Here is a 24,294-nt window from a genome sequence, read left to right as displayed (position 1 = left end):
GACCGTTTCAATGTATTCCTATGGGAAAAAATGTTCAATAAAGTTTGAATATTTTGAAAAGTATGAATGATATGAAAAAGTTGAATACATGCTGTAATCTCCTGAAGAAGCCGCACGTTTTGATATATGAATTGTTTGAATAGTAGAAAGTATGAAGAAGTAGTTAAGGACCGTAAAAGGGAAGAAGAACCCAGAATAATAATATTAATAAAGATTTGAATAACAATAGTGTGAATGCTTTCAGCATTCACCCTAATAAAACTACTGATCTGATCGTTTGTGTTATTATTTAAATCTTTATTACATCCTTGTTATTTATCGCCGTTATTTGTTATTTTCCGGTGCTCCGGAGAAACAAACCTCTTCCGGGTAGCGTCGACCAATCAGACGCAGCGTCGGTCTGTGACGGAGTGAAGCGTCGACCAATCAGACGCAGCGTCGGTCTGTGACGGAGTTGCTCTCAGCCAATCACAGGCTTTGTTTTGGCTCAAGCTAGGCTGCTGTGTGACTTCCGGTAGCATCCAGGCAGCGCAGACAGACAAAGGTGAGCGGCTTCTCACAGCTTCTTCTTAATGTTATAATGTTATAATATACAAATGTAATAAATGTATAAATATATAAATATGAACGTAACGAGACGAACCGCAGCGTCACGGAGCAACGGAGCAACAGAGCAACGGAGCAACGGTCCGAGAAGCTGCTTCAACCGAGGAGTCAGTGTAACTTAGTGTCCGTTAGCTGCAGGATTAACTAACTAAATATACTCTAACCACGGTAACAGACTAAATATACACTTAACAACTAATATAATGAACTCTAACCAGGTTAACTAACTAACTAACTAACTAACTGAAGCTGCTTCAACCGGCGGAGAAGCGACAGAGGAGTCGGTGTAGTGTCCGTTAGCTGCAGGATTACTGACAGATCAGTTAACTGACTAAATATACCCTAACCAGGTTAACTAAGTTAACTTAACGTTAATGAACTCTAACTAGGTCGGTATTATGTCCTCTGCCTGCAGGATTACTGACTAAATGAACTCTAACCAGGTTAACTAACTAACTAACTAACTAACTATACACTAACTAACCAGGTTAACTAAGTTAACTTAACGTTAATGAACTCTAACTAGGTCGGTATTGTGTCCTCTGCCTGCAGGATTACTGACTAAATGAACTCTAACCAGGATAACTAACTAACTAACTATACACTAACTAACCAGGTTAACTAACTTAACGTTAATGAACTCTAACCAGGTTAACTAACTAACTGAAGCTGCTGCTTCAACCAGTGGAGAAGTGAAGTCGGTGTAGTGTCCGTTAGTTAGCTGCAGGACACTAACCATCTTAACTAACTACACTAACCAGGTCGGTATTATGTCCTCTCCCTGCAGGATTACTGACTAAATGAACTCTAACCAGGTTAACTAACTAACTAACTATACACTAACTAACCAGGTTAATTAATTTAACGTTAATGAACTCTAACCAGGTTAACGAACTAACTGAAGCTGCTGGTTGAAGGTGGAGAAGTGAAGTCGGTGTAGTGTCCGTTAGCTGCAGGACACTAACCATCTTAACTAACTACACTAACCAGGTTAACTAGCTTAATGAACTCTAACCAGGTTAACTAACTAACTTAAAGGGACAGTTCAACATTTATTCAGGTCCTCCTCTCACCATAACCCCTATAGACATTAAAGGGACAAGGCAAGGCAAGGCAAGGCAATTTTATTTGTATAGCCCGTTTTTACCACCAGTTTGTCTCAAAGGGCTTTACATGGCATCGTAGCAACATCCTCTGTCCTTAGACCCTCACATCGACTGAGGAAAAACTCCATGGAAAACCCTTTTAACAGGGAAAAACAGGAGAAACCTCAGGGTGAGCAACAGAGGAGGGATCATCACCCAGGACGGACAGACGTGCAATAGATGTTGTTACAGACAAGAAAACAGTTTACAGTTTGTCACAGAATGTGCGGAATATGGAAATGTTAGCAGGAGTTGTCAGTTCACCATAATCCCTATAGTCATAGCAGTAGGTTTGTTACCTTTAATTGTCGGTGCAAGCTGTTTTTAGAACGGCGGAGCAGAGCCGTGAGCTGCTCAGAGCTACGCTACGGAGGCTCATTATGGGATGTCTTGGTTTCCCTCATCAAACTCATCAAATACACAATCCAACAACTGCACATTCCCCACGCTGCTATGACATCACCACGCTGCTATGACATCACCACGCTGCTATGACATCACCACGCTGCTATGACATCACCACGCTGCTATGACATCACCACGTTGCTGTGTTTTCTGTGTGCAGCTCTTCTTCCATCCCAGAATACTCAGTAAAATGCCTCAGACCAACAAGTCGCTGAGCGGCGGCGGCGTGCCGGGACCGGGAGAACCGCCGCCGGCGCCGCTGGTCGCCAAGGCAACGGCAGACGGAGACGGAGAGGGAGAGGGGGCCGTCGCCGCGGAGACGCAGGTCGACTCAGACGCCGAGGTCGTCAAGTCGCCTAGCGACCCCGAGGTCGTCAAGTCGCCTAGCGACCCCAAGAAGTACAGGTACAGAAACACAGAAGTTAAAGCAGAAGTCAGTCAGGACTGGGGGGGGGGGGGGGGGCAGTTGAGTTAATAATGTTAATAACGTTAAAGCAGGAGTAAGCGATCCGGTGGTTTTGGCTAATGCTGCGTTCCAGGCAGGCTTTAGAAACCGTAAATTACAGCTTCAAGTCACAACTTACGACTTTGTAGCGTTCCAGGCAACCCACTCGTGTTTCTCCGACCTGTTTTACCGGTGAAAGTCACTATAACGGCCACTCGTAACTTCTGACCCGTGAACTCGTACCAGATCCAACTGGTACCACTTCACGGGTCGGAAAAATACGAGTTTCCTTGAACGCACCATAACAGTCCTCGTCCCTACGTCACCACATTCACGGCGCATCCCTTGGCTGCACACACAGAGAGGACCGCCCCTTTATGCCGTTCTCTCTCCTCATTGGATAAAGGTTGTAGGATACAAGGAAAGTTTTCTCCTGGGCTCAGAGCAGAGCAGAGTGACTGACAGACCCGTGTTTCAGACCAAACACTCTAAGTGATTGCTGTCGGAAGATACAACTATTTAAGACTTAGATTAAAGCAGAAGTGAGTGATATATTTGTGTTAATCTAAGTCTTAAATAGTTGTATCTTCCGACAGCAATCACTTACATAGAGTGTTTGGACTGAAACACGGGTCTGTCAGTCCCTCTGCTCTGCTCTGAGCCCAGGAGAAAACATTTATCGTATCCTACAGTTTTTATCCAATGAGGAGAGAGAACGGCATGCAGGGCTGTGTGTGCAGCCAAGGAACGCCGTGAATGTGGCGACGTAGCGACGAGGACTGTTATGGTGCGTTCAAGGAAACTCGTATTTTTCCGACCGTGAAGTCGTACCAGTTCGATCTGGTACGAGTTCACCGGTCAGAAGTTACGAGTGGCCGTTATAGTGACTTTCACCGGTTAGGTGAAAAGTCACTTTTCCAAAAGTCAAGTTTCCATCAGTGTAAAGTTTAAAGTAACGAGTGAAGACGACGGGAGGAAGGAAACTTAACACTGGAGGTGAAACAAGAAAGTCTTGATTTCATTTTAACATGAGATGAAGGAAAGTGAAATGAACCGACTGTGACAGCGTGGCGGCTATCGTGTGTGTGTGTGTGTGTGTGTGTAGCAGTAGATAGATAGATAGATGTATTGTCTGGCCCAAAGGGCAGCAGAAATGTGTCTTTGACAGGGCTCATCACTTTACATACACTCTAAAGGTTTAGTGAACGTTAACCTTTGTGTACAATCATATAACTGTGTGAAATAGTGCAATAACATTATGACGATAGAAAAACAGATAAAATATTCGTTCTAGTGAAGAATCCGCTGATTGATTGATTACTTCTAATAATTTTAAACAGTTGTCTTGTCTGTAACAACATCTCTGTCCCGTCTGTCCGTCCTGGGTGAGGGATCCCTCCTCTGTTGCTCACCCTGAGCTTTCTCCTGGTTTTCCCTGTTAAAAGGGTTTTCCATGGAGTTTTTCCTCAGTGGATGTGAGGGTCTAAGGACAGAGGATGTTGTTATGATGGGATGTAAAGCCCTTTGAGACAAACTGGTGGTAAAAACGGGCTATACAGATAAAACTGCCTTGCCTTGTCTATTTCTAATAAGTATCATTATAAAACGTAAAGGTGAAATCCGGCGATCTGATTGGTTGTTAACCGTGGTATAATGAGCAGTTACCACGGCTACTATTCTAAAGCCTTATCACAGCGTAGGCTATCACTCCGCCTCAGGCACGTATGACTGGTATGAATGGAAGTTGTTGTCATGTATCCATGACAACGGACTGTTGCAGTCCGTAGCAACAGACAGCTGATGTTTCTACGATGTTAAAAATGTAGTAAAGTAGTGTAATTGACATGTTGAAGGTGAACTTTGACCTCCAGAGGGTTAACAATGGTAGAGGGGACTGAGCAGTGACAGAGCTACTTGGAGCTAACGTCTGGACAGCTGGGAACAGCTTTTTATTCTGCTGGAAGAAAACTACATGTCCTCTTTCATATTGTTGTTATTGGTAACCGCTTTATAAAAGATATATATCACTCCAGTCTGTGGTCTATGCTCATTCTACCACTCTAACTGGCTAAAGGCTAATGCTAAGCTAACAGTGGTCTATGCTCATTCTACCACTCTAAGGGGCTAAAGGCTAATGCTAAGCTAACAGTGGTCTATGCTCATTCTACCACTCTAACTGGCTAAAGGCTAATGCTAAGCTAACAGTGGTCTATGCTCATTCTACCACTCTAAGGGGCTAAAGGCTAATGCTAAGCTAACAGTGGTCTATGCTCATTCTACCACTCTAACTGGCTAAAGGCTAATGCTAAGCTAACAGTGGTCTATGCTCATTCTACCACTCTAACTGGCTAAAGGCTAATGCTAAGCTAACAGTGGTCTATGCTCATTCTACCACTCTAACTGGCTAAAGGCTAATGCTAAGCTAACAGTGGTCTATGCTCATTCTACCACTCTAACTGGCTAAAGGCTAATGCTAAGCTAACAGTGGTCTATGCTCATTCTACCACTCTAAGGGGCTAATGCTAAGCTAACAGTGGTCTATGCTCATTCTACCACTCTAAGGGGCTAAAGGCTAATGCTAAGCTAACAGTGGTCTATGCTCATTATACCACTCTAAGGGGCTAATGCTAAGCTAACAGTGGTCTATGCTCATTCTACCACTCTAAGGGGCTAAAGGCTAATGCTAAGCTAACAGTGGTCTATGCTCATTCTACCACTCTAAGGGGCTAAAGGCTAATGCTAAGCTAACAGTGGTCTATGCTCATTCTACCACTCTAAGGGGCTAATGCTAAGCTAACAGTGGTCTATGCTCATTCTACCACTCTAAGGGGCTAATGCTAAGCTAACAGTGGTCTATGCTCATTCTACCACTCTAAGGGGCTAAAGGCTAATGCTAAGCTAACAGTGGTCTATGCTCATTCTACCACTCTAAGGGGCTAATGCTAAGCTAACAGTGGTCTATGCTCATTCTACCACTCTAAGGGGCTAAAGGCTAATGCTAAGCTAACAGTGGTCTATGCTCATTCTACCACTCTAAGGGGCTAAAGGCTAATGCTAAGCTAACAGTGGTCTATGCTCATTCTACCACTCTAAGGGGCTAATTCTAAGCTAACAGTGGTCTATGCTCATTCTACCACTCTAAGGGGCTAAAGGCTAATGCTAAGCTAACAGTGGTCTATGCTCATTCTACCACTCTAACTGGCTAAAGGCTAATGCTAAGCTAACAGTGGTCTATGCTCATTCTACCACTCTAACTGGCTAAAGGCTAATGCTAAGCTAACAGTGGTCTATGCTCATTCTACCACTCTAAGGGGCTAATGCTAAGCTAACAGTGGTCTATGCTCATTCTACCACTCCAAGGAGCTAAAGGCTAATGCTAAGCTAACAGTGGTCTATGCTCATTCTACCACTCTAAGGGGCTAATGCTAAGCTAACAGTGGTCTATGCTAGGGCTGGACGATTAATCGAATTTTGATCGTGATTACGATTTTGGCTTCTCACGATCATAAAAACACTGTAATCGAAGATAAACGATTATTTTTTTGTCTATTGGTGTTTTATTCTGAAAAACACACATGCGCGCTTCCGCCCCCGCGCCTCCTCTCTCAGTTAATGCTGTGGACGAGTCCACTCGTGTGTTGACGGCGGCGTTTAAAAATCAGCGCCAGTGAAGAGAGAGCAGCGGCCACCGCTCAGGACGAATGAACGGGAAATAATAATTTAAAACACTCGCTCGTCTCCTCAAAGCGGCCGCACAACAACAACCCTCCTCCTCCTCCTCCTCTTCCTCCTCTTCCCCCGGCCCGTAGGCTACATATGTTTACAAAGCAATCTGTAGCGCGGCGGATAACGTTATACGATGTTACGACGTGTATTTGTGTAGTTTAATCTGTCATAAACAAGAGATCACTTATGGGGCGCGTCAAAAAAAAAAAAAAAAAGTTATGGGGTGCGTTTGTGACGAGAGCTGGGACAGCGCAGCGGGGCGGAGGCTCTGATCTTCCCAGGTTGGATTTCATCCCAGAGACGCAGAGAGCCTCCATTCTCCCTCTTAATAAGTTAAACCATGACAATTACTCCAAATCTGTTTATTCAAGGTAAAAATGTAGAAAAGTTAAGCTAAACACCTTGTATAGTTTCTGCTGCTGGATCATAAAACTTATAATAATATAAATTAAATAAATTTTGAATAAATATTTAAAATTATAAACTTAAAAACCTTAAACACACATTGGCACTGTTTATTTAAGGTAATAATGTAGCATGGTCAAGCTATAAATCCCGCACAACCACCACCACCACCCACTAGGCTTGGGCGATAGGTTAAAAATTACCAATCGGCCACCGTACCCCTTTAAATCGGCGATTGACGATATATTTGGCAGTTATGACACGTGTGCGGAGCGCAGGTGTGTATGTATAAAGCGGATCAATCACAACCAGAGCACCGACGCGTCAGAGAGAAGCGAGGTGAGCGCAACGCACACCTTATTCTCCTGTGAGGAAGAAAAAAAAAAAAGAAGCCCGTGGTCCAACCTGACCCGAGTTATTAAATGTTTACGTTTATTTAGAAGTTTAATTGGTGCTGATTAAACTTGTAAATGAATGCTGCTCTGGATCCAAACGACAGAACCATTTTATTATAATAGACTATATATTTTCCATCTTTGCTGAGCATAAGGTTTGTTCTAAATTAAATAAAAGCCTGTCCCATAGACGCGTGTCCGCTCGGCGCACACACACACACCCTCAAAAAAAAAAAAAAAAAAAACTATTGGCAGAAGTCTGGGCCGTGAGAACCGGCAGCCTACCTTTAGTATGGATAATCAGCTTGATAATCTAACGGATTTGATGTGTCCCGGAAAATCCGTTGTTGTGATAGACACATGTGTTTTCATAACGCAACTCTGTCCGGAGCTTCGCTACTTTTATTTCCGTATCCTTCGTAACAGTAACAGTAACCCCCGGTACAAGGATTTCAAAATAAGGGCACACTGAATATCATAAAACATAACGCTCTTCTAAAAATAATTCAGACTCGTCGGAAATCAGTGTGAATAACATAGAACAACATACATATTACATAACTATAGCTGCCAGATCCAATTTACACACGCTTTGAATTGTGCTCCATGTAAATTAGAGTTGAATTCTGTGTAGGCAGACCATTAATTTGGCGAAATAAAATGCAAAAAAAATCGCCCAGACAATCGCCAAAAATTAAATCAACCGTGACGGACTCAGCCGGTGGTCGATTGGCGATACATTCGTCCTATCGCCCAAGCCTACCACCCCCCCCCCCCCCCCCCCCCCCCATAATCGTGTAAATAATCGTGATTTCAATATTGACCAAAATAATCGTGATTATGATTTTTGCCATAATCGTCCAGCCCTAGTCTATGCTCATTCTACCACTCTATATTATTTAATTAACTGGTGCTGGTCTCCTCTGCAGATACATCGAGCTGAGCAACGGCCTCAGAGCTCTGCTCATCTCTGACTTCAGCCGCGCCGACGGGAAGGGAGGAGGCAGCGAGCAGCGGGGGGAGGGGGAGGAGGAGGAGGAGGAAGGAGAGGAAGAGGAGGGAGAGGAGGAAGGAGACTCTGGAGAGGGCTCGGAGGAGGACGAGGAGGACGATGAAGAGGAGGAGCAGGACAGCGACTTTGACGAGCTGGACGAGGAGAACGCAGGGAAGAAGAAGAAGAAGAGCTGTGAGAAGCAGGTGAGGACGACAGGGTTCGTATGGGAAGTATGGAATTAGATTTCTACATTTCCAGGTCTGTAAAAGTCTGGAAAATGGAAACTATTGTATAGAAATGTATTTATCTTAATACTTCTCTGGGTTTGGTCTTATAATGATTTTGCTGTTGCAGCTACTGTAGCTACGATCTCCTGGACATTATTTGGTGACATAATGGCAGACACATTCAGAATAATGAAAACAAATGATGAATTGCATGATTTATTTACACGATACGCATCCATTTACTCAAATGTCACAAATTATTTGAATTTTTTACCGAGAAGTCTTGAAATTAGGGTCTGGAAAAAGTCTGGATGATTGAGATTTCAAATGTGTAGGAGCCCTGGGACGAGGAGATGAGGAGTCACTCAGCTCCCTCATGTCCTCTGTCTTGTTTCTGATGTTCAGTTCAGTTCAGAGTTATTTGTCACATACATTAAAGGTACAGTATGTAAGAAATCAAAAGCAACTGGCCGTAAAATCCTCCTAATATGTCACAGAGACTCAGACAGAGATGAATAATGTTCATCTAACATGATGAACTCACCAGCAACAATAGCACAGCCAGAGTATTCACATTAAAAATCTGTTTTTGCAGACTGCAAATCATGTTTATGTTTGAATGTACGTGTAGCGCCACCTAGCGCTCTCTCCCAGTCACGGCAGCGTCAGTGGCGTTTCAGCCTCAGTTTAACCCTAACCCTGCTGCTTCCACTGAGCTGCTGCTACGACTGGGAGGAAAAACCAGATCGCTGTGTTTTCAATTTGACTGCAGTAACCGTTTTTGGCCACATTCTTACATACTGTACCTTTAATGCAGTGAAATGTTGACAGCTGCGTGCAAAAACAAACATACAACAAGACTGACACATATCACCGATGGAATAGAAACATTAACAACATAAAAAACATGAGATGTAGATGTATGTAGGGGGGTTATTGCACATAAGAGTTTATATGCTATGTACTATACTTATATAAAAAGTGCCTAGTTCTATTTCAAAGTGCAGGGTCAGTGAGATGACGGAGACTCTTCCTGACATGTTCTCTTGTCTCCTCCTGGTGAGCAGGCGGCCGCCGCTCTCTGCATCAGCGTGGGCAGCTTCAGCGACCCCGACGACCTCCCTGGCCTCGCACACTTCCTGGAGCACAGTGAGTGGACACACAAACTACCAGAAAAACTAAAAACAACCAGAATGAAAGTTAGAATGAAGCAGAGAGAAACGGCAGAAAACTAAAAACAACCAGAATGAAAGTTAGAGTGAAGCAGAGAGAAATGGCAGAAAACGAAGGTGTAGAAAATAAACGAAGGTGTAGAAACGTCTGAACGTTCCCCTGACCACAGTCCAGAACTGGTTCCAGACCAGAACCAACTCCTTTCTGGTCCAGAGCTAAGAACCGGTTCCTCCGGGGCTGGCAGCAGGGTTACCATAGCAACAAGACCAGCGCTACGATATACAGACACGTTATCGCTACGTATTAAAGTAACATTGCAGAGTTTTTCGGCCTTAAAATAATGTTTCCAGACTCATTGCAATGGTAGAAAAATGGTTAATAGGATGAATGGTGCTGCTGCTGCAGCCTGAGCCGGGTCGCGTCAGCTCTAACTGCACTATGTAACTTCCCTGCTAACTAGCTGAGCTACAGGCGGCGGCTAACAGCAGCTAACTAGCTGATCTACAGGAAGAGGCGGTGGCTAACAGCAGCTAACTAGCTGAGCTACAGGCGGCGGCTAACAGCAGCTAACTAGCTGAGCTACAGGAAGAGGCTAACAGCAGCTAACTAGCTGAGCTACAGGAAGAGGCTAACAGCAGCTAACTAGCTGAGCTACAGGAAGAGGCGGTGGCTAACAGCAGCTAACTAGCTGATCTACAGGCGGCGGCTAACAGCAGCTAACTAGCTGAGCTACAGGAAGAGGCTAACAGCAGCTAACTAGCTGAGCTACAGGCGGTGGCTAACAGCAGCTAACTAGCTGAGCTACAGGCGGTGGCTAACAGCAGCTAACTAGCTGAGCTACAGGCGGTGGCTAACAGCAGCTAACTAGCTGAGCTACAGGAAGAGGCGGTGGCTAACAGCAGCTAACTAGCTGAGCTACAGGCGGTGGCTAACAGCAGCTAACTAGCTGATCTACAGGAAGAGGCGGTGGCTAACAGCAGCTAACTAGCTGAGCTACAGGCGGCGACTAACAGCAGCTAACTAGCTGAGCTACAGGCGGTGGCTAACAGCAGCTAACTGGCTGAGCTACAGGCGGTGGCTAACAGCAGCTAACTAGCTGATCTACAGGAAGAGGCGGTGGCTAACAGCAGCTAACTAGCTGAGCTACAGGCGGTGGCTAACAGCAGCTAACTAGCTGAGCTACAGGCGGTGGCTAACAGCAGCTAACTGGCTGAGCTACAGGCGGTGGCTAACAGCAGCTAACTAGCTGAGCTACAGGCGGTGGCTAACAGCAGCTAACTAGCTGAGCTACAGGCGGTGGCTAACAGCAGCTAACTAGCTGAGCTACAGGAAGAGGCGGTGGCTAACAGCAGCTAACTAGCTGAGCTACAGGCGGTGGCTAACAGCAGCTAACTAGCTGATCTACAGGAAGAGGCGGTGGCTAACAGCAGCTAACTAGCTGAGCTACAGGCGGTGGCTAACAGCAGCTAACTAGCTGAGCTACAGGCGGTGGCTAACAGCAGCTAACTAGCTGATCTACAGGAAGAGGCGGTGGCTAACAGCAGCTAACTAGCTGAGCTACAGGAAGAGGCGGTGGCTAACAGCAGCTAACTAGCTGAGCTACAGGCGGCGGCTAACAGCAGCTAACTAGCTGAGCTACAGGAAGAGGCTAACAGCAGCTAACTAGCTGAGCTACAGGCGGTGGCTAACAGCAGCTAACTAGCTGAGCTACAGGCGGTGGCTAACAGCAGCTAACTAGCTGAGCTACAGGCGGTGGCTAACAGCAGCTAACTAGCTGAGCTACAGGCGGTGGCTAACAGCAGCTAACTAACTGAGCTACAGGAAGAGGCGGTGGCTAACAGCAGCTAACTAGCTGAGCTACAGGAAGAGGCGGTGGCTAACAGCAGCTAACTAGCTGAGCTACAGGCGGTGGCTAACAGCAGCTAACTAGCTGAGCTACAGGAAGAGGCTAACAGCAGCTAACTAGCTGAGCTACAGGCGGTGGCTAACAGCAGCTAACTAGCTGAGCTACAGGCGGTGGCTAACAGCAGCTAACTAGCTGAGCTACAGGCGGTGGCTAACAGCAGCTAACTAGCTGAGCTACAGGCGGTGGCTAACAGCAGCTAACTAGCTGAGCTACAGGCGGTGGCTAACAGCAGCTAACTAGCTGATCTACAGGAAGAGGCGGTGGCTAACAGCAGCTAACTAGCTGAGCTACAGGAAGAGGCGGTGGCTAACAGCAGCTAACTAGCTGAGCTACAGGCGGCGGCTAACAGCAGCTAACTAGCTGAGCTACAGGAAGAGGCTAACAGCAGCTAACTAGCTGAGCTACAGGCGGTGGCTAACAGCAGCTAACTAGCTGAGCTACAGGCGGTGGCTAACAGCAGCTAACTAGCTGAGCTACAGGCGGTGGCTAACAGCAGCTAACTAGCTGAGCTACAGGCGGTGGCTAACAGCAGCTAACTAACTGAGCTACAGGAAGAGGCGGTGGCTAACAGCAGCTAACTAGCTGAGCTACAGGAAGAGGCGGTGGCTAACAGCAGCTAACTAGCTGAGCTACAGGCGGTGGCTAACAGCAGCTAACTAGCTGAGCTACAGGAAGAGGCTAACAGCAGCTAACTAGCTGAGCTACAGGCGGTGGCTAACAGCAGCTAACTAGCTGAGCTACAGGCGGTGGCTAACAGCAGCTAACTAGCTGAGCTACAGGCGGTGGCTAACAGCAGCTAACTAGCTGAGCTACAGGAAGAGGCGGTGGCTAACAGCAGCTAACTAGCTGAGCTACAGGCTCGTATCAAAACATATCGCCGTCAAACGTAGCTGCCGGTCGCGTGTAGACGTGTTGGAGCGTAGACGCGTTGTCAGTAGTTCAACGTGTCTGTTGCTCTGTCTGTAGTTCTGATGTGTCTGTCGCTCTGTGTCAGTGGTCTTCATGTCAGTAGTTTAACGTGTCTGTTGCTCTGTCTGTTGCTCTGTGTCAGTAGTTTAACGTGTCTGTCGCTCTGTGTCAGTGGTCTTCATGTCAGTAGTTTAACGTTTCTGTTGCTCTGTCTGTCGCTCTGTGTCAGTGGTCTTCATGGGCAGTGAGAAGTTCCCGGAGGAAAACGGCTTCGACTCGTTCCTGAAGAAACACGGCGGCAGCGACAACGCTTCAACCGACTGTGAGAGAACCATCTTCCAGTTCGACGTCCAGAGGAAACACTTCAGAGAGGCTCTGGAGAGGTACAGACACAACTACTGACACAACTACTGACACAACTACTGACACAACTACTGACACAACTACTGACACAGCTACTTACAGAACTACTGACACAACTACTGACACAGCTACTTACAGAACTACAGACTGAGCTACTGACACAACTACTGACACAACTACTGACACAACTACTGACTGAACTACTGACACAACTACTGACACAACTACTGACACAACTACTGACACAACTACTGACTGAACTACTGACACAACTACTGACACAACTACTGACACAACTACTGACACAACTACTGACACAACTACTGACTGAACTACTGACACAACTACTGACACAACTACTGACACAACTACTGACACAACTACTGACACAACTACTGACACAACTACTGACACAACTACTGACACAACTACTGACACAACTACTGACTGAACTACTGACACAACTACTGACACAACTACTGACACAACTACTGACACAACTACTGACACAACTACTGACACAACTACAGACTGAACTACTGACACAACTACTGACACAACTACTGACACAACTACTGACACAACTACTGACACAACTACTGACTGAACTACTGACACAACTACTGACACAACTACTGACACAACTACTGACACAACTACTGACTGAACTACTGACACAACTACTGACACAACTACTGACACAACTACTGACACAACTACTGACTGAACTACTGACACAACTACTGACACAACTACAGACACAACTACTGACACAACTACTGACACAACTACAGACACAACTACAGACACAACTACTGACTGAGCTACACACACAACTACAGACACAACTACAGACTGATCTACCATCTTCCAGTTCGACGTCCAGAGGAAACACTTCAGAGAGGCTCTGGAGAGGTACAGACACAACTACAGACACAGCTACTGACACAACTACAGACTGAGCTACTAACACAACTACTGACAGAACTACTGACACAACTACTGACAGAACTACTGACACAACTACTGACACAACTACTGACACAACTACTGACACAACTACTGACACAGCTACTGACACAGCTACTTACAGAACTACTGACACAACTACTGACACAGCTACTTACAGAACTACTGACACAACTACTGACACAGCTACTTACAGAACTACAGACTGAACTACTGACACAACTACTGACACAACTACTGACACAGCTACTTACAGAACTACTGACACAACTACTGACACAGCTACTTACAGAACTACAGACTGAGCTACTGACTGAACTACTGACACAACTACTGACACAACTACTGACACAACTACTGACTGAACTACTGACACAACTACTGACACAACTACTGACACAACTACTGACACAACTACTGACTGAACTACTGACACAACTACTGACACAACTACTGACACAACTACTGACTGAACTACTGACACAACTACTGACACAACTACAGACACAACTACTGACTGAACTACTGACACAACTACTGACACAACTACTGACACAACTACAGACACAACTACAGACACAACTACTGACACAACTACTGACTGAGCTACACACACGACTACTGACACAACTACAGACACAACTACTGACACAACTACTGACACAACTACTGACTGAACTACTGACACAACTACTGACACAACTACTGACACAACTACTGACACAACTACTGACACAACTACTGACACAACTACTGACACAACTACTGACTGAGCTACACACACAACTACTGACACAACTACAGACACAACTACTGACACAACTACTGACACAACTACTGACTGAACTACTGACACAACTACTGACTGAACTACTGACACAACTACTGACTGAACTACTGACACAACTACTGACACAACTACTGACACAACTACTGACACAACTACTGACACAACTACTGACTGAACTACTGACACAACTACTGACACAACTACTGACACAACTACAGACACAACTACTGACTGATCTACTGACACAACAACTGACTGAACTACTGACACAACTACTGACACAACTACTGACACAACTACTGACACAACTACAGACACAACTACTGACTGAACTACTGACACAACTACTGACTGAACTACTGACACAACTACTGACACAACTACTGACACAACTACTGACTGAACTACTGACACAACTACTGACTGAACTACTGACACAACTACTGACACAACTACTGACACAACTACAGACACAACTACTGACTGAGCTACACACACAACTACAGACACAACTACAGACTGATCTACCATCTTTCAGTTCGACGTCCAGAGGAAACACTTCAGAGAGGCTCTGGAGAGGTACAGACACAACTACTGACTGAGCTACAGACACAACTACTGACACAACTACTGACTGAACTACTGACACAGCTACTGACACAACTACAGACACAACTACTGACACAACTACTGACTGAACTACTGACACAACTACTGACACAACTACTGACACAACTACTGACACAACTACTGACTGAGCTACTGACACAACTACAGACTTTTAGACTTTTAGACTTTTAGACTTTCAGACTTTTAGACTTTTAGACTTTCAGACTTTTAGACTTTCAGACTTTTAGACTTTTAGACTTTCAGACTTTTAGACTTTTAGACTTTCAGACTTTTAGACTTTCAGACTTTTAGACTTTTAGACTTTTGGACTTTTAGACTTTCAGACTTTCGGACTTTTAGACTTTTAGACTTTCGGACTTTTGGACTTTTAGACTTTCAGACTTTTAGACTTTCAGACTTTTAGACTTTCTGACTTTTAGACTTTTAGACTTTTAGACTTTTAGACTTTTAGACTTTCAGACTTTTAGACTTTCAGACTTTCAGACTTTTAGACTTTTAGACTTTTAGACTTTCAGACTTTTAGACTTTCAGACTTTCAGACTTTTAGACTTTTAGACTTTTAGACTTTTGGACTTTTAGACTTTTAGACTTTCAGACTTTTAGACTTTTAGACTTTTGGACTTTTAGACTTTTAGACTTTCAGACTTTTAGACTTTTAGACTTTCTGACTTTTAGACTTTCAGACTTTTAGACTTTCAGACTTTCTGACTTTTAGACTTTTAGACTTTCAGACTTTTGGACTTTCAGACTTTTAGACAGCCGACACTCAGGACCACGGATCAGTTTGGGGAAATACGTTTCAGGTCTTTAATGGTTTCCATGACAACAACATCCACTGAACTGTGTGTCTCAGGTGGGCGCAGTTCTTCATCTGTCCTCTGATGATCGAAGACGCCATCGACAGAGAGGTGGAGGCCGTGGACAGTGGTGAGTCACTTCCTGTCTCTTCTTCTTCTTCGTGGCTCTGTCCACTTCCTGTCTGTCAGAGCCCGGTCCGAACCAGGAACACCATCCGTTCAGACGCTTCATTCCCCTCCTCTACGGTCCGAACCAGGAACACCATCCGTTCAGACGCTTCATTCCCCTCCTCTATGTTTACGGTCCGAACCAGGAACACCATCCGTTCAGACGCTTCATTCCCCTCCTCTACGGTCCGAACCAGGAACACCATCCGTTCAGACGCTTCATTCCCCTCCTCTACGGTCTGAACCCGGAACACCATCCGTTCAGACGCTTCATTCCCCTCTGTTGTAATTCTGATTAAATTAAATGTAATGTGACCGATCAGTTAATATAAAACATTTATTTCTTGATGTAAATGTGGTGATTTCTGCTCCTGAAGCTTCACTTCTCATTCACACAAACTAATCAATGAGACCATAAATTAATCTGCTCCTTTCTCCACCGGCATGGCGACGTCTGGCTGACCGATGAATATCGCTACATTTTTAGTTTTTTAAGACGTTGGTTTAGGCGGCAAAGGGGTACGGATCAGGCACTGACACCTCGCTGACCCCTGACCCCTGACCCCTGACCCCTGACCCCCACTTCCTGTCCACCTCCTGTCAGTTCTTCTTCGTGGCTGTGCTGACTTCCTGTCTGCTCTCCTGTAGAGTACCAGCTGGCTCGGCCGTCGGACTCTCACCGGAAAGAGATGCTGTTTGGGAGTCTGGCTAAACCGGGACATCCCATGAGCAAGTTCTGCTGGGGTAACACACACACACACACACACGCACGCACACACACACACACACGCACACACACACACACACACACACATACACACACACACACGCACGCACGCACACACACACACACACGCACACACACACACACACACACACACACACATACACATACACACACACACACACACGCACACACACGCACACACACACACACACACACACATACACATACACACACACACACGCACACACACACACACACACACACATACACACACACACACGCACGCACGCACGCACACACACACACACATACACACACATACACACACACACACACATGATTAAACTCTGTAATTAGTTCAGAGAGAAAGTCTCAATGTCTTTTACCAGTTAGAAGCTCCTTAGTTTCTGTTTTAGATGTTTTATCAATGTTTTTAAATAGTAAATTTAAATGAAATATGTTTGTATTAGCTGTGATGTTTATCACCTTGTTGTTGTTGTTGTGTGGTGGTTGCCAGGTAACGCTCAGACGTTAAAGCACGAGCCCAGAGAGAAGCAGATCAACACGTACCAGCGGCTCAGAGACTTCTGGAGGAGGTTCTACTCTGCTCACTACATGACGCTGGCCGTGCAGTCCAAAGGTTACACACTACTACACACCGCTACACACCGCTACACACTACTACACACTACTGCACACTACTACACACTACTACACACTGCTACACACTACTACACACTACTACACACTACTACACATTACTGGTGTATACTAGGGGTGTAACGGTGACGGCTTGCGACCATAGACTGTAAAGCAGCTCGCAACTGGTCGACCGGTCAAAGTCCGTCGACAATGATGCTGCACTGCGTCGCTAGAAACGCATCAAACACGTCGTTAGTGCATGTTCAACCCGACATGTCAATCACTGTTGCAAGGGAAAAGACAAGTTGTGTGTAACAACTTATTCCGCTGCTTCTTCTTGACATGAACACAGACAGAAACATCACCATAGCAACTGGCTTCTAGTGTAAATTAACTGTGTAAACCAACATTGATGATACGAACCGAGGTACGTACCGAACCGTGACTTTTGTACTGTTACACCCCTAATATAATAATAATAATAATAATGATAATAGATGATATATAATATAATGTAATATTTATTCTAACGGGACCTTCTACAACAACCTGAAGCTGAGTGGTTTTATCTTGTAGAGACTCTGGACACTCTGGAGCAGTGGGTCAGAGAGATCTTCACCAAGGTCCCCAACAAGTACGAACACACACACACACACACACACACACACACACACACACACACACACACACACACACACACACACACACACACTGAAACACACACACACACACACACACACACACTGAAACACACACACACACACACACACACTGAAACACACACACACACACACACACTGAAACACACACACAGCGGTGATGTGACAGATGAGTGAAGTCAGCTTTGTGTTGGTTGTTCCAGTGGTGAACCGCGAGCCGACTTCTCTGAGCTGCAGCGGCCGTTCGACACGCCGGCGTTCAACCGCCTCTACAGAGGTCAGAGGTCACCAACCCAAACTAACCCCAAACCCTTTACCTCTGTTGTTGTTGTTGTTGTTCAGTCAGAGACTCAACCTGTGTGTGTGTGTGTGTGTGTGTGTGTGTGTGTGTGTGTGTGTGTGTGTGTGTGTGTGTGTGTGTGTGTGTAGTGGTCCCAGTGAGGAAGGTTCATGCTCTGACCATCAGCTGGGCCGTGCCGCCTCAGGGGAAACACTACCGGTGAGTCACCGTGTCTTTAACACATTTTACACACACTGCACCTTTAAAGGGACATTCTGTAACTTCTCCTGTTCTCTATTCAGGAAAATCGATTATTTGGTTCAAACACTGCAAAAACTCTACATCTTTCCAAGAATATTTGTCTTATTTCTTGTCAAAATGTCTAATTTCTAGTCAAAACTAATCTCTTTCCACTTAAAATAAGACTCATCACCTAAAAATTAACTTGTTTTTAGATCATTTTCACTTGTTTCAAACTAATTTTCACTTGAAATAAGTAGAAAAATCTGCCAGTGAAAGTAAGTTTTTTGTGTTTGTAATAAGAAAGAAAAACTTGCTCCACTATCAGATTTTTCTACTTATTTCAAGTGAAAATCTGCTTGAAAGAAGTAAAAAGTGTCTAAAAACAAGCTGCTTTTAATGTGATGAGTCTTATTTTAAGTAGAATGAGATTAGTTTTGACTAGAAATAAGACAAATGTTCTTGGTAAGATGTTGAGTTTTTGCAGTGAAAGTCTGTTACACTGATGCTGCATTCACCTGCAGTCGGGCAGACGGCCGTCGCTAACAAACCAGATGTCATTTTAGTTACAGAAGTCCAGAGAAAGACGGTAAAACAATACCACATCACCATGACAACATGTTGTCTCGTGTATTGTTTTGCCTCGTGCTGACGGACCACTTGTTTACTTGTTTACATAGAGGCTTGTTTATGTCTGTCTGCTGTCTGCCCGATTTCACCTGAATGCAGCATGAAAAATATACAACCACAACACTAGATGGAGGAATTCATACACAATGTCCCTTTAAAACACCGCCAAAATAACATGTCAGATGTACTCTACCTGCCCTGTGACATCATCACTGTGTGTGTGTGTGTGTGTGTGTCAGAGTGAAGCCTCTCCACTACATCTCGTGGCTGATTGGACACGAAGGAACCGGCAGCATCCTGTCTCTGCTGCGCAAGAAGTGAGTCACACACACACAACTACACAACTACAACTACAACTACACAACTACACAGCTACACAGCTACAACTACTACACAACTACACAACTACACAACTACAACTACACAGCTACACAGCTACAACTACAAGAAGTGAGTCAATCAATCAATCAATCAATCAATTTGTTCATTTATGTCCATTTAAATCTTCATCATCACACTTCATCTTAGTTCAGTAAAACAATACACAACATGGCCGACAGGGAAAGCAGGTAGTCAGGGTTCTTACAGGTCCTTAAAAAGTCTTAAAAGGCATTGAATTCATTAATCTAAAAACAAGGCCTTAATTGGCATTAAAATGTCTTAAATCAGTTTTTCAAACGTCTTAAAAATGTTAACACATGGTGAGTGGTATTTTATGGTTGTAATTAGTCTCAAATCTAAAAATAATTGGTAACATTCTGACATAGAGAAGTTTTAGTGGCGGCCGTCAACGCTGAATCTCTCACCGCCACCAGCTCCCTTTTTTGCATTTGTGTTTATTGTGAAGTCGTTCTTAATTTTCATTTCAAGTGGCTTTAAAAACGTCTTAAAAAGTCTTAAATTTAACTTGGATTAAGCTGTAGGAACCCTGGAGAAGCTAAAGCTGATCTAGTCCCGCCCCCGTTACCCACAGAATAAAATCTTTATCGTGATCTTTTCTTTTTCTTATGACATTTTGACATAACATGTTCCAGCAGTAGGTCGTATACAGAGCTGAACATACAGATTACGTGTGTGTCTGCACATGTGTCCACATTAGTCCGTCATGAGTGAACAACAGTCTCATCTTGTAGCCTGACATGTCACAAAGTCACAGAGTCAGAGAGTCACAGAACGGTCCAATCGACAGAGAGTAAAGTCCAGTGTACTGATTATTTGTGTGTGTGTGTGTGTGTGTGTGTGTGTGTGTGTGTGTGTGTGTGTGTGTGTGTGTGTGTGTGTGTGTGTGTGTGTGTGTGTGTGTGTGTGTGTGTGTGTGTGTGTGTGTGTGTGTGTGTGTGTGTGTGTGTGTGTGTGTGTAGGTGCTGGGCTCTGGCTCTGTTTGGAGGAAACAGTGAAACCGGTTTCGACCAGAACTCGACCTACTCCATCTTCTCCATCTCCATCACACTGACGGACCAGGGGTACCACAACTTCTACCAGGTGCACACACACACACACACACACAGACACACACACTTATATATAGACACACACACGTCTAAATCAGTGGTTTGACATTTATATCGTACTTGATTTAAAGCTATGGTCTACGATTTGAAAGAGGATGAGAAAAATTTGAAAAAAAGCACCTCTCACACACCCCCGCCCCTCCCCTCCGAGCTCGTATGGCCCGCCCCTCGGAGCCTCCTCGCGACACGCCCCCCCCCTCACAGCACAGCGGAGCAAGCAACAAGCCTGCTGCTGCCTGCAGAAACCAAACGCGGCGTTGAATGCAGTAAAATGTCATATTCACAGTCACAACTTCCACAATAAAACCAAAGATTACCTGTTCAACATAAACTCTGTTGTATCAGCACCACCGCTGCAGCCCGACCGGGTCTCTCTGCACCACCGCTGCAGCCTGACCCGGTCTCTCTGCACCGCGGCGCCGTGGAGCTACAGGCCCCGACTCTTCCTGCTCCTCTCCCCCAGACACAGCACCATGTGCCCGGTCACCCAGCGTGAGGAGTCTCCCTGTAGCATGAGGCTGTGCTAATAGCTGCTAATGGCGGCGGCGCCAGTCCCGATGCCACCGCTGATAAATGACTTGTAACCTGTTACAGGGAGAGTGGAGGCTGAAAACCAAACCTGCTGATCAGATCAGAGCCTGTAGTCCGCCACACAAACACGCCCCATAAACCTATTATCTTGTTTATGACAGATACGACTACACAAATAGTAACACACATTGTAACATATATGTGATAATCCATCCATCCAGTTATTGATTATAAAAGGCTTTGTTGAAAACAAATGGGAGGAGGCTCAGCAACACAGCGGAGAAGAGACCAGACAGGCAGAGATGTGCTAAATTATAACATTTATAAATCCATAGAAGTAGTATTTTGATCAAAATTATGTTTCAAATGAATTATTACACTCGTACGCCGTGTAATAGGCGGGATAATGCTCAGTAAGTTATTGATTAAATGCACTGACACTAGTGAAACTATCAATTGCACCTACCAAACAGATACACTGAGTGGAGCGGGCGACCGGTCCAAGATGGCGGCCCCACCGCTCGTCAGCGCCAATAGGCCCAGCGTTCGATGCCCGGCGTTCGATGCCCGGCGTTCGATGCGGCGTCTACTCTTTATATGTCTATGGGTTTTAATGTCTCTTGTTTCTCTCCAGGTCGTAGACTTTGTGTTGCAGTATCTGAAGATGCTCCAGACTCTGGGACCTCAGCAGAGGTCGGCTCACACACACACACACACACACACACACACACACACACACACACACACACACACACACACACACACACACACACACACGCACACACGCACACACACACACACGCACACCGTGAATAGAATGAATAGAGTTTAAGTTTCATTTCATTGTGCACGTTAACAGGAAGTGTAACGACGCTGCAGCACAACAACTGTGTAAAAACAGAAACACGTTTATTTTAGATGTTTGATCCCAGAACCACAGAAAAGATATTAAACATTAATTTACTTTAAATATTAATGTTATTGTAGAGTTGTTTTTACTGTTTTTACTGTTTTTACTTTGTTTTCCTCTGTTTCTAATGACGCTGCAAAAGTTTCAGCTGCAATTCAAAAGATTAACAGAAAAAAGACAAAGGTCACTTCAAGTCTGTGATTCTCCTGCTCCATAATGTTGATTTCCATATTTATCAGTATTAACAGTCGTGTTATGACATATTATTTATATATGTATATATACTGTATTATTTCCTGTTTGAATATAAAAATCTTCTTATTTCTCAGGATCTATGAGGAAATTCAGAAGATAGAAGCCAACGAGTTTCACTACCAGGAGCAGGTACACACACACACACACACACACACACACACACACACACACACACACACACACACACACACACACACACACACACACACACACACACACACACACACACACACACACACACACACACACACACACACACACACACACACAAATCAAACAACACATGAAAACGCTTCGTCTCAGTTTATTAGAAATAACGTTTTAATTACGTTCAGAGATGAGAATAATGAGATGAAGCTGCTTCATCATGTTTGTTTTAAAGAGTTGTGTTATTGGTGAGTGTGAACTCAGCCGCTTAAAGGCAACAGGAGGGAATCGAACCTGTTTCCTCTGAGGGAATCGAACCTGTTTCCTCCTCTGAGGGAATCAAACCCGTTTCCTCCTCTGAGGGAATCGAACCCGTTTCCTCCGAGGGAATCGAACCCGTTCCCTCCGAGGGAATCGAACCCGTTCCCTCCGAGGGAATCGAACCCGTTTCCTCTCAGGGAATGGAACCCGTTTCCTCTCAGGGAATCGAACCCGTTTCCTCCGAGGGAATCGAACCGTTTCCTCCGAGGGAATCGAACCTGTTTCCTCCTCTGAGGGAATCGAACCCGTTTCCTCCTCCGAGGGAATCGAACCCGTTTCCTCTGAGGGAATCGAACCTGTTACCTGTGTCCTGTTTCCTCTGACAGACGGACCCCATCGAGTTCGTGGAGAACATCTGTGAGAACATGCAGCTGTTTCCCAGAGAAGACTTCCTGACCGGAGACCAGCTCATGTTCGACTTCGACCCAGAGGTAACGTTCAGTAAACTGATCTAGAGTCAGTTTATTAAACTGATCCAGAGGTAGATAACCACACTACTACCACACTACTATCTGATCTAGAGGTAGATAACTAATAAACTGACTCTAGATCAGTTTATTAGTTATTTACCTCTAGATCAGTTCAATAAACTGACTCTAGATCAGTTTATCTATAGGTGATATAGAGTCAGTCTAACAGGGTTAATGTATATATCAATAGGTGATCGGTGCAGTCTAACAGTGTTAATGTATATATCTATAGGTGATCGGTGCTGTCTAACAGGGTTAATGTATATATCTATAGGTGATCAGTGTTAATGTATATATCTATAGGTGATCGGTGCTGTCTAACAGTGTTAATGTATATATCTATAGGTGATCGGTGCTGTCTAACAGGGTTAATGTATATATCTATAGGTGATCGCTGCAGTCTAACAGTGTTAATGTATATATCTATAGGTGATCGCTGCAGTCTAACAGGGTTAATGTATATATCTATAGGTGATCGGTGCAGTCTAACAGGGTTAATGTATATATCTATAGGTGATCGGTGCAGTCTAACAGTGTTAATGTATATATCTATAGGTGATCGGTGCTGTCTAACAGGGTTAATGTATATATCTATAGGTGATCAGTGTTAATGTATATATCTATAGGTGATCGGTGCTGTCTAACAGTGTTAATGTATATATCTATAGGTGATCGGTGCTGTCTAACAGGGTTAATGTATATATCTATAGGTGATCGCTGCAGTCTAACAGTGTTAATGTATATATCTATAGGTGATCGCTGCAGTCTAACAGGGTTAATGTATATATCTATAGGTGATCGGTGCAGTCTAACAGGGTTAATGTATATATCTATAGGTGATCGGTGCAGTCTAACAGTGTTAATGTATATATCTATAGGTGATCGGTGCAGTCTAACAGTGTTAATGTATATATCTAT

The 24,294-nt window shown here is 44.6% G+C and overlaps 1 protein-coding gene across 1 annotated transcript in view; it reads left to right on the top strand.

Annotated features, from left to right (window-relative positions):
* Positions 1 to 517: 517 nt before the first annotated feature.
* nrd1b (nardilysin b (N-arginine dibasic convertase)) overlaps positions 518 to 24,294 on the top strand; it is a 44,729-nt gene continuing 20,952 nt past the window's right edge. The window contains exons 1-16 of the mRNA XM_083970586.1: positions 518 to 544; positions 2,317 to 2,561; positions 8,057 to 8,324; positions 9,416 to 9,497; positions 12,566 to 12,719; positions 15,942 to 16,015; positions 16,702 to 16,797; positions 17,298 to 17,420; positions 17,999 to 18,056; positions 18,285 to 18,358; positions 18,511 to 18,580; positions 19,471 to 19,548; positions 20,593 to 20,713; positions 21,908 to 21,966; positions 22,513 to 22,567; positions 23,233 to 23,337. Coding sequence (XP_083826712.1) covers positions 2,347 to 2,561; positions 8,057 to 8,324; positions 9,416 to 9,497; positions 12,566 to 12,719; positions 15,942 to 16,015; positions 16,702 to 16,797; positions 17,298 to 17,420; positions 17,999 to 18,056; positions 18,285 to 18,358; positions 18,511 to 18,580; positions 19,471 to 19,548; positions 20,593 to 20,713; positions 21,908 to 21,966; positions 22,513 to 22,567; positions 23,233 to 23,337 — 1,632 coding nt within the window. The 5' untranslated portion in view covers positions 518 to 544; positions 2,317 to 2,346. The remainder of the gene's footprint in view (positions 545 to 2,316; positions 2,562 to 8,056; positions 8,325 to 9,415; positions 9,498 to 12,565; positions 12,720 to 15,941; positions 16,016 to 16,701; positions 16,798 to 17,297; positions 17,421 to 17,998; positions 18,057 to 18,284; positions 18,359 to 18,510; positions 18,581 to 19,470; positions 19,549 to 20,592; positions 20,714 to 21,907; positions 21,967 to 22,512; positions 22,568 to 23,232; positions 23,338 to 24,294) is intronic.

Source organism: Trachurus trachurus, assembly GCF_905171665.1.
Source record: "Trachurus trachurus genome assembly, chromosome: 4".
NCBI classification, from domain to species: Eukaryota; Metazoa; Chordata; class Actinopteri; order Carangiformes; family Carangidae; genus Trachurus; species Trachurus trachurus.
This window is presented reverse-complemented; position numbering and strand designations above follow the sequence as displayed.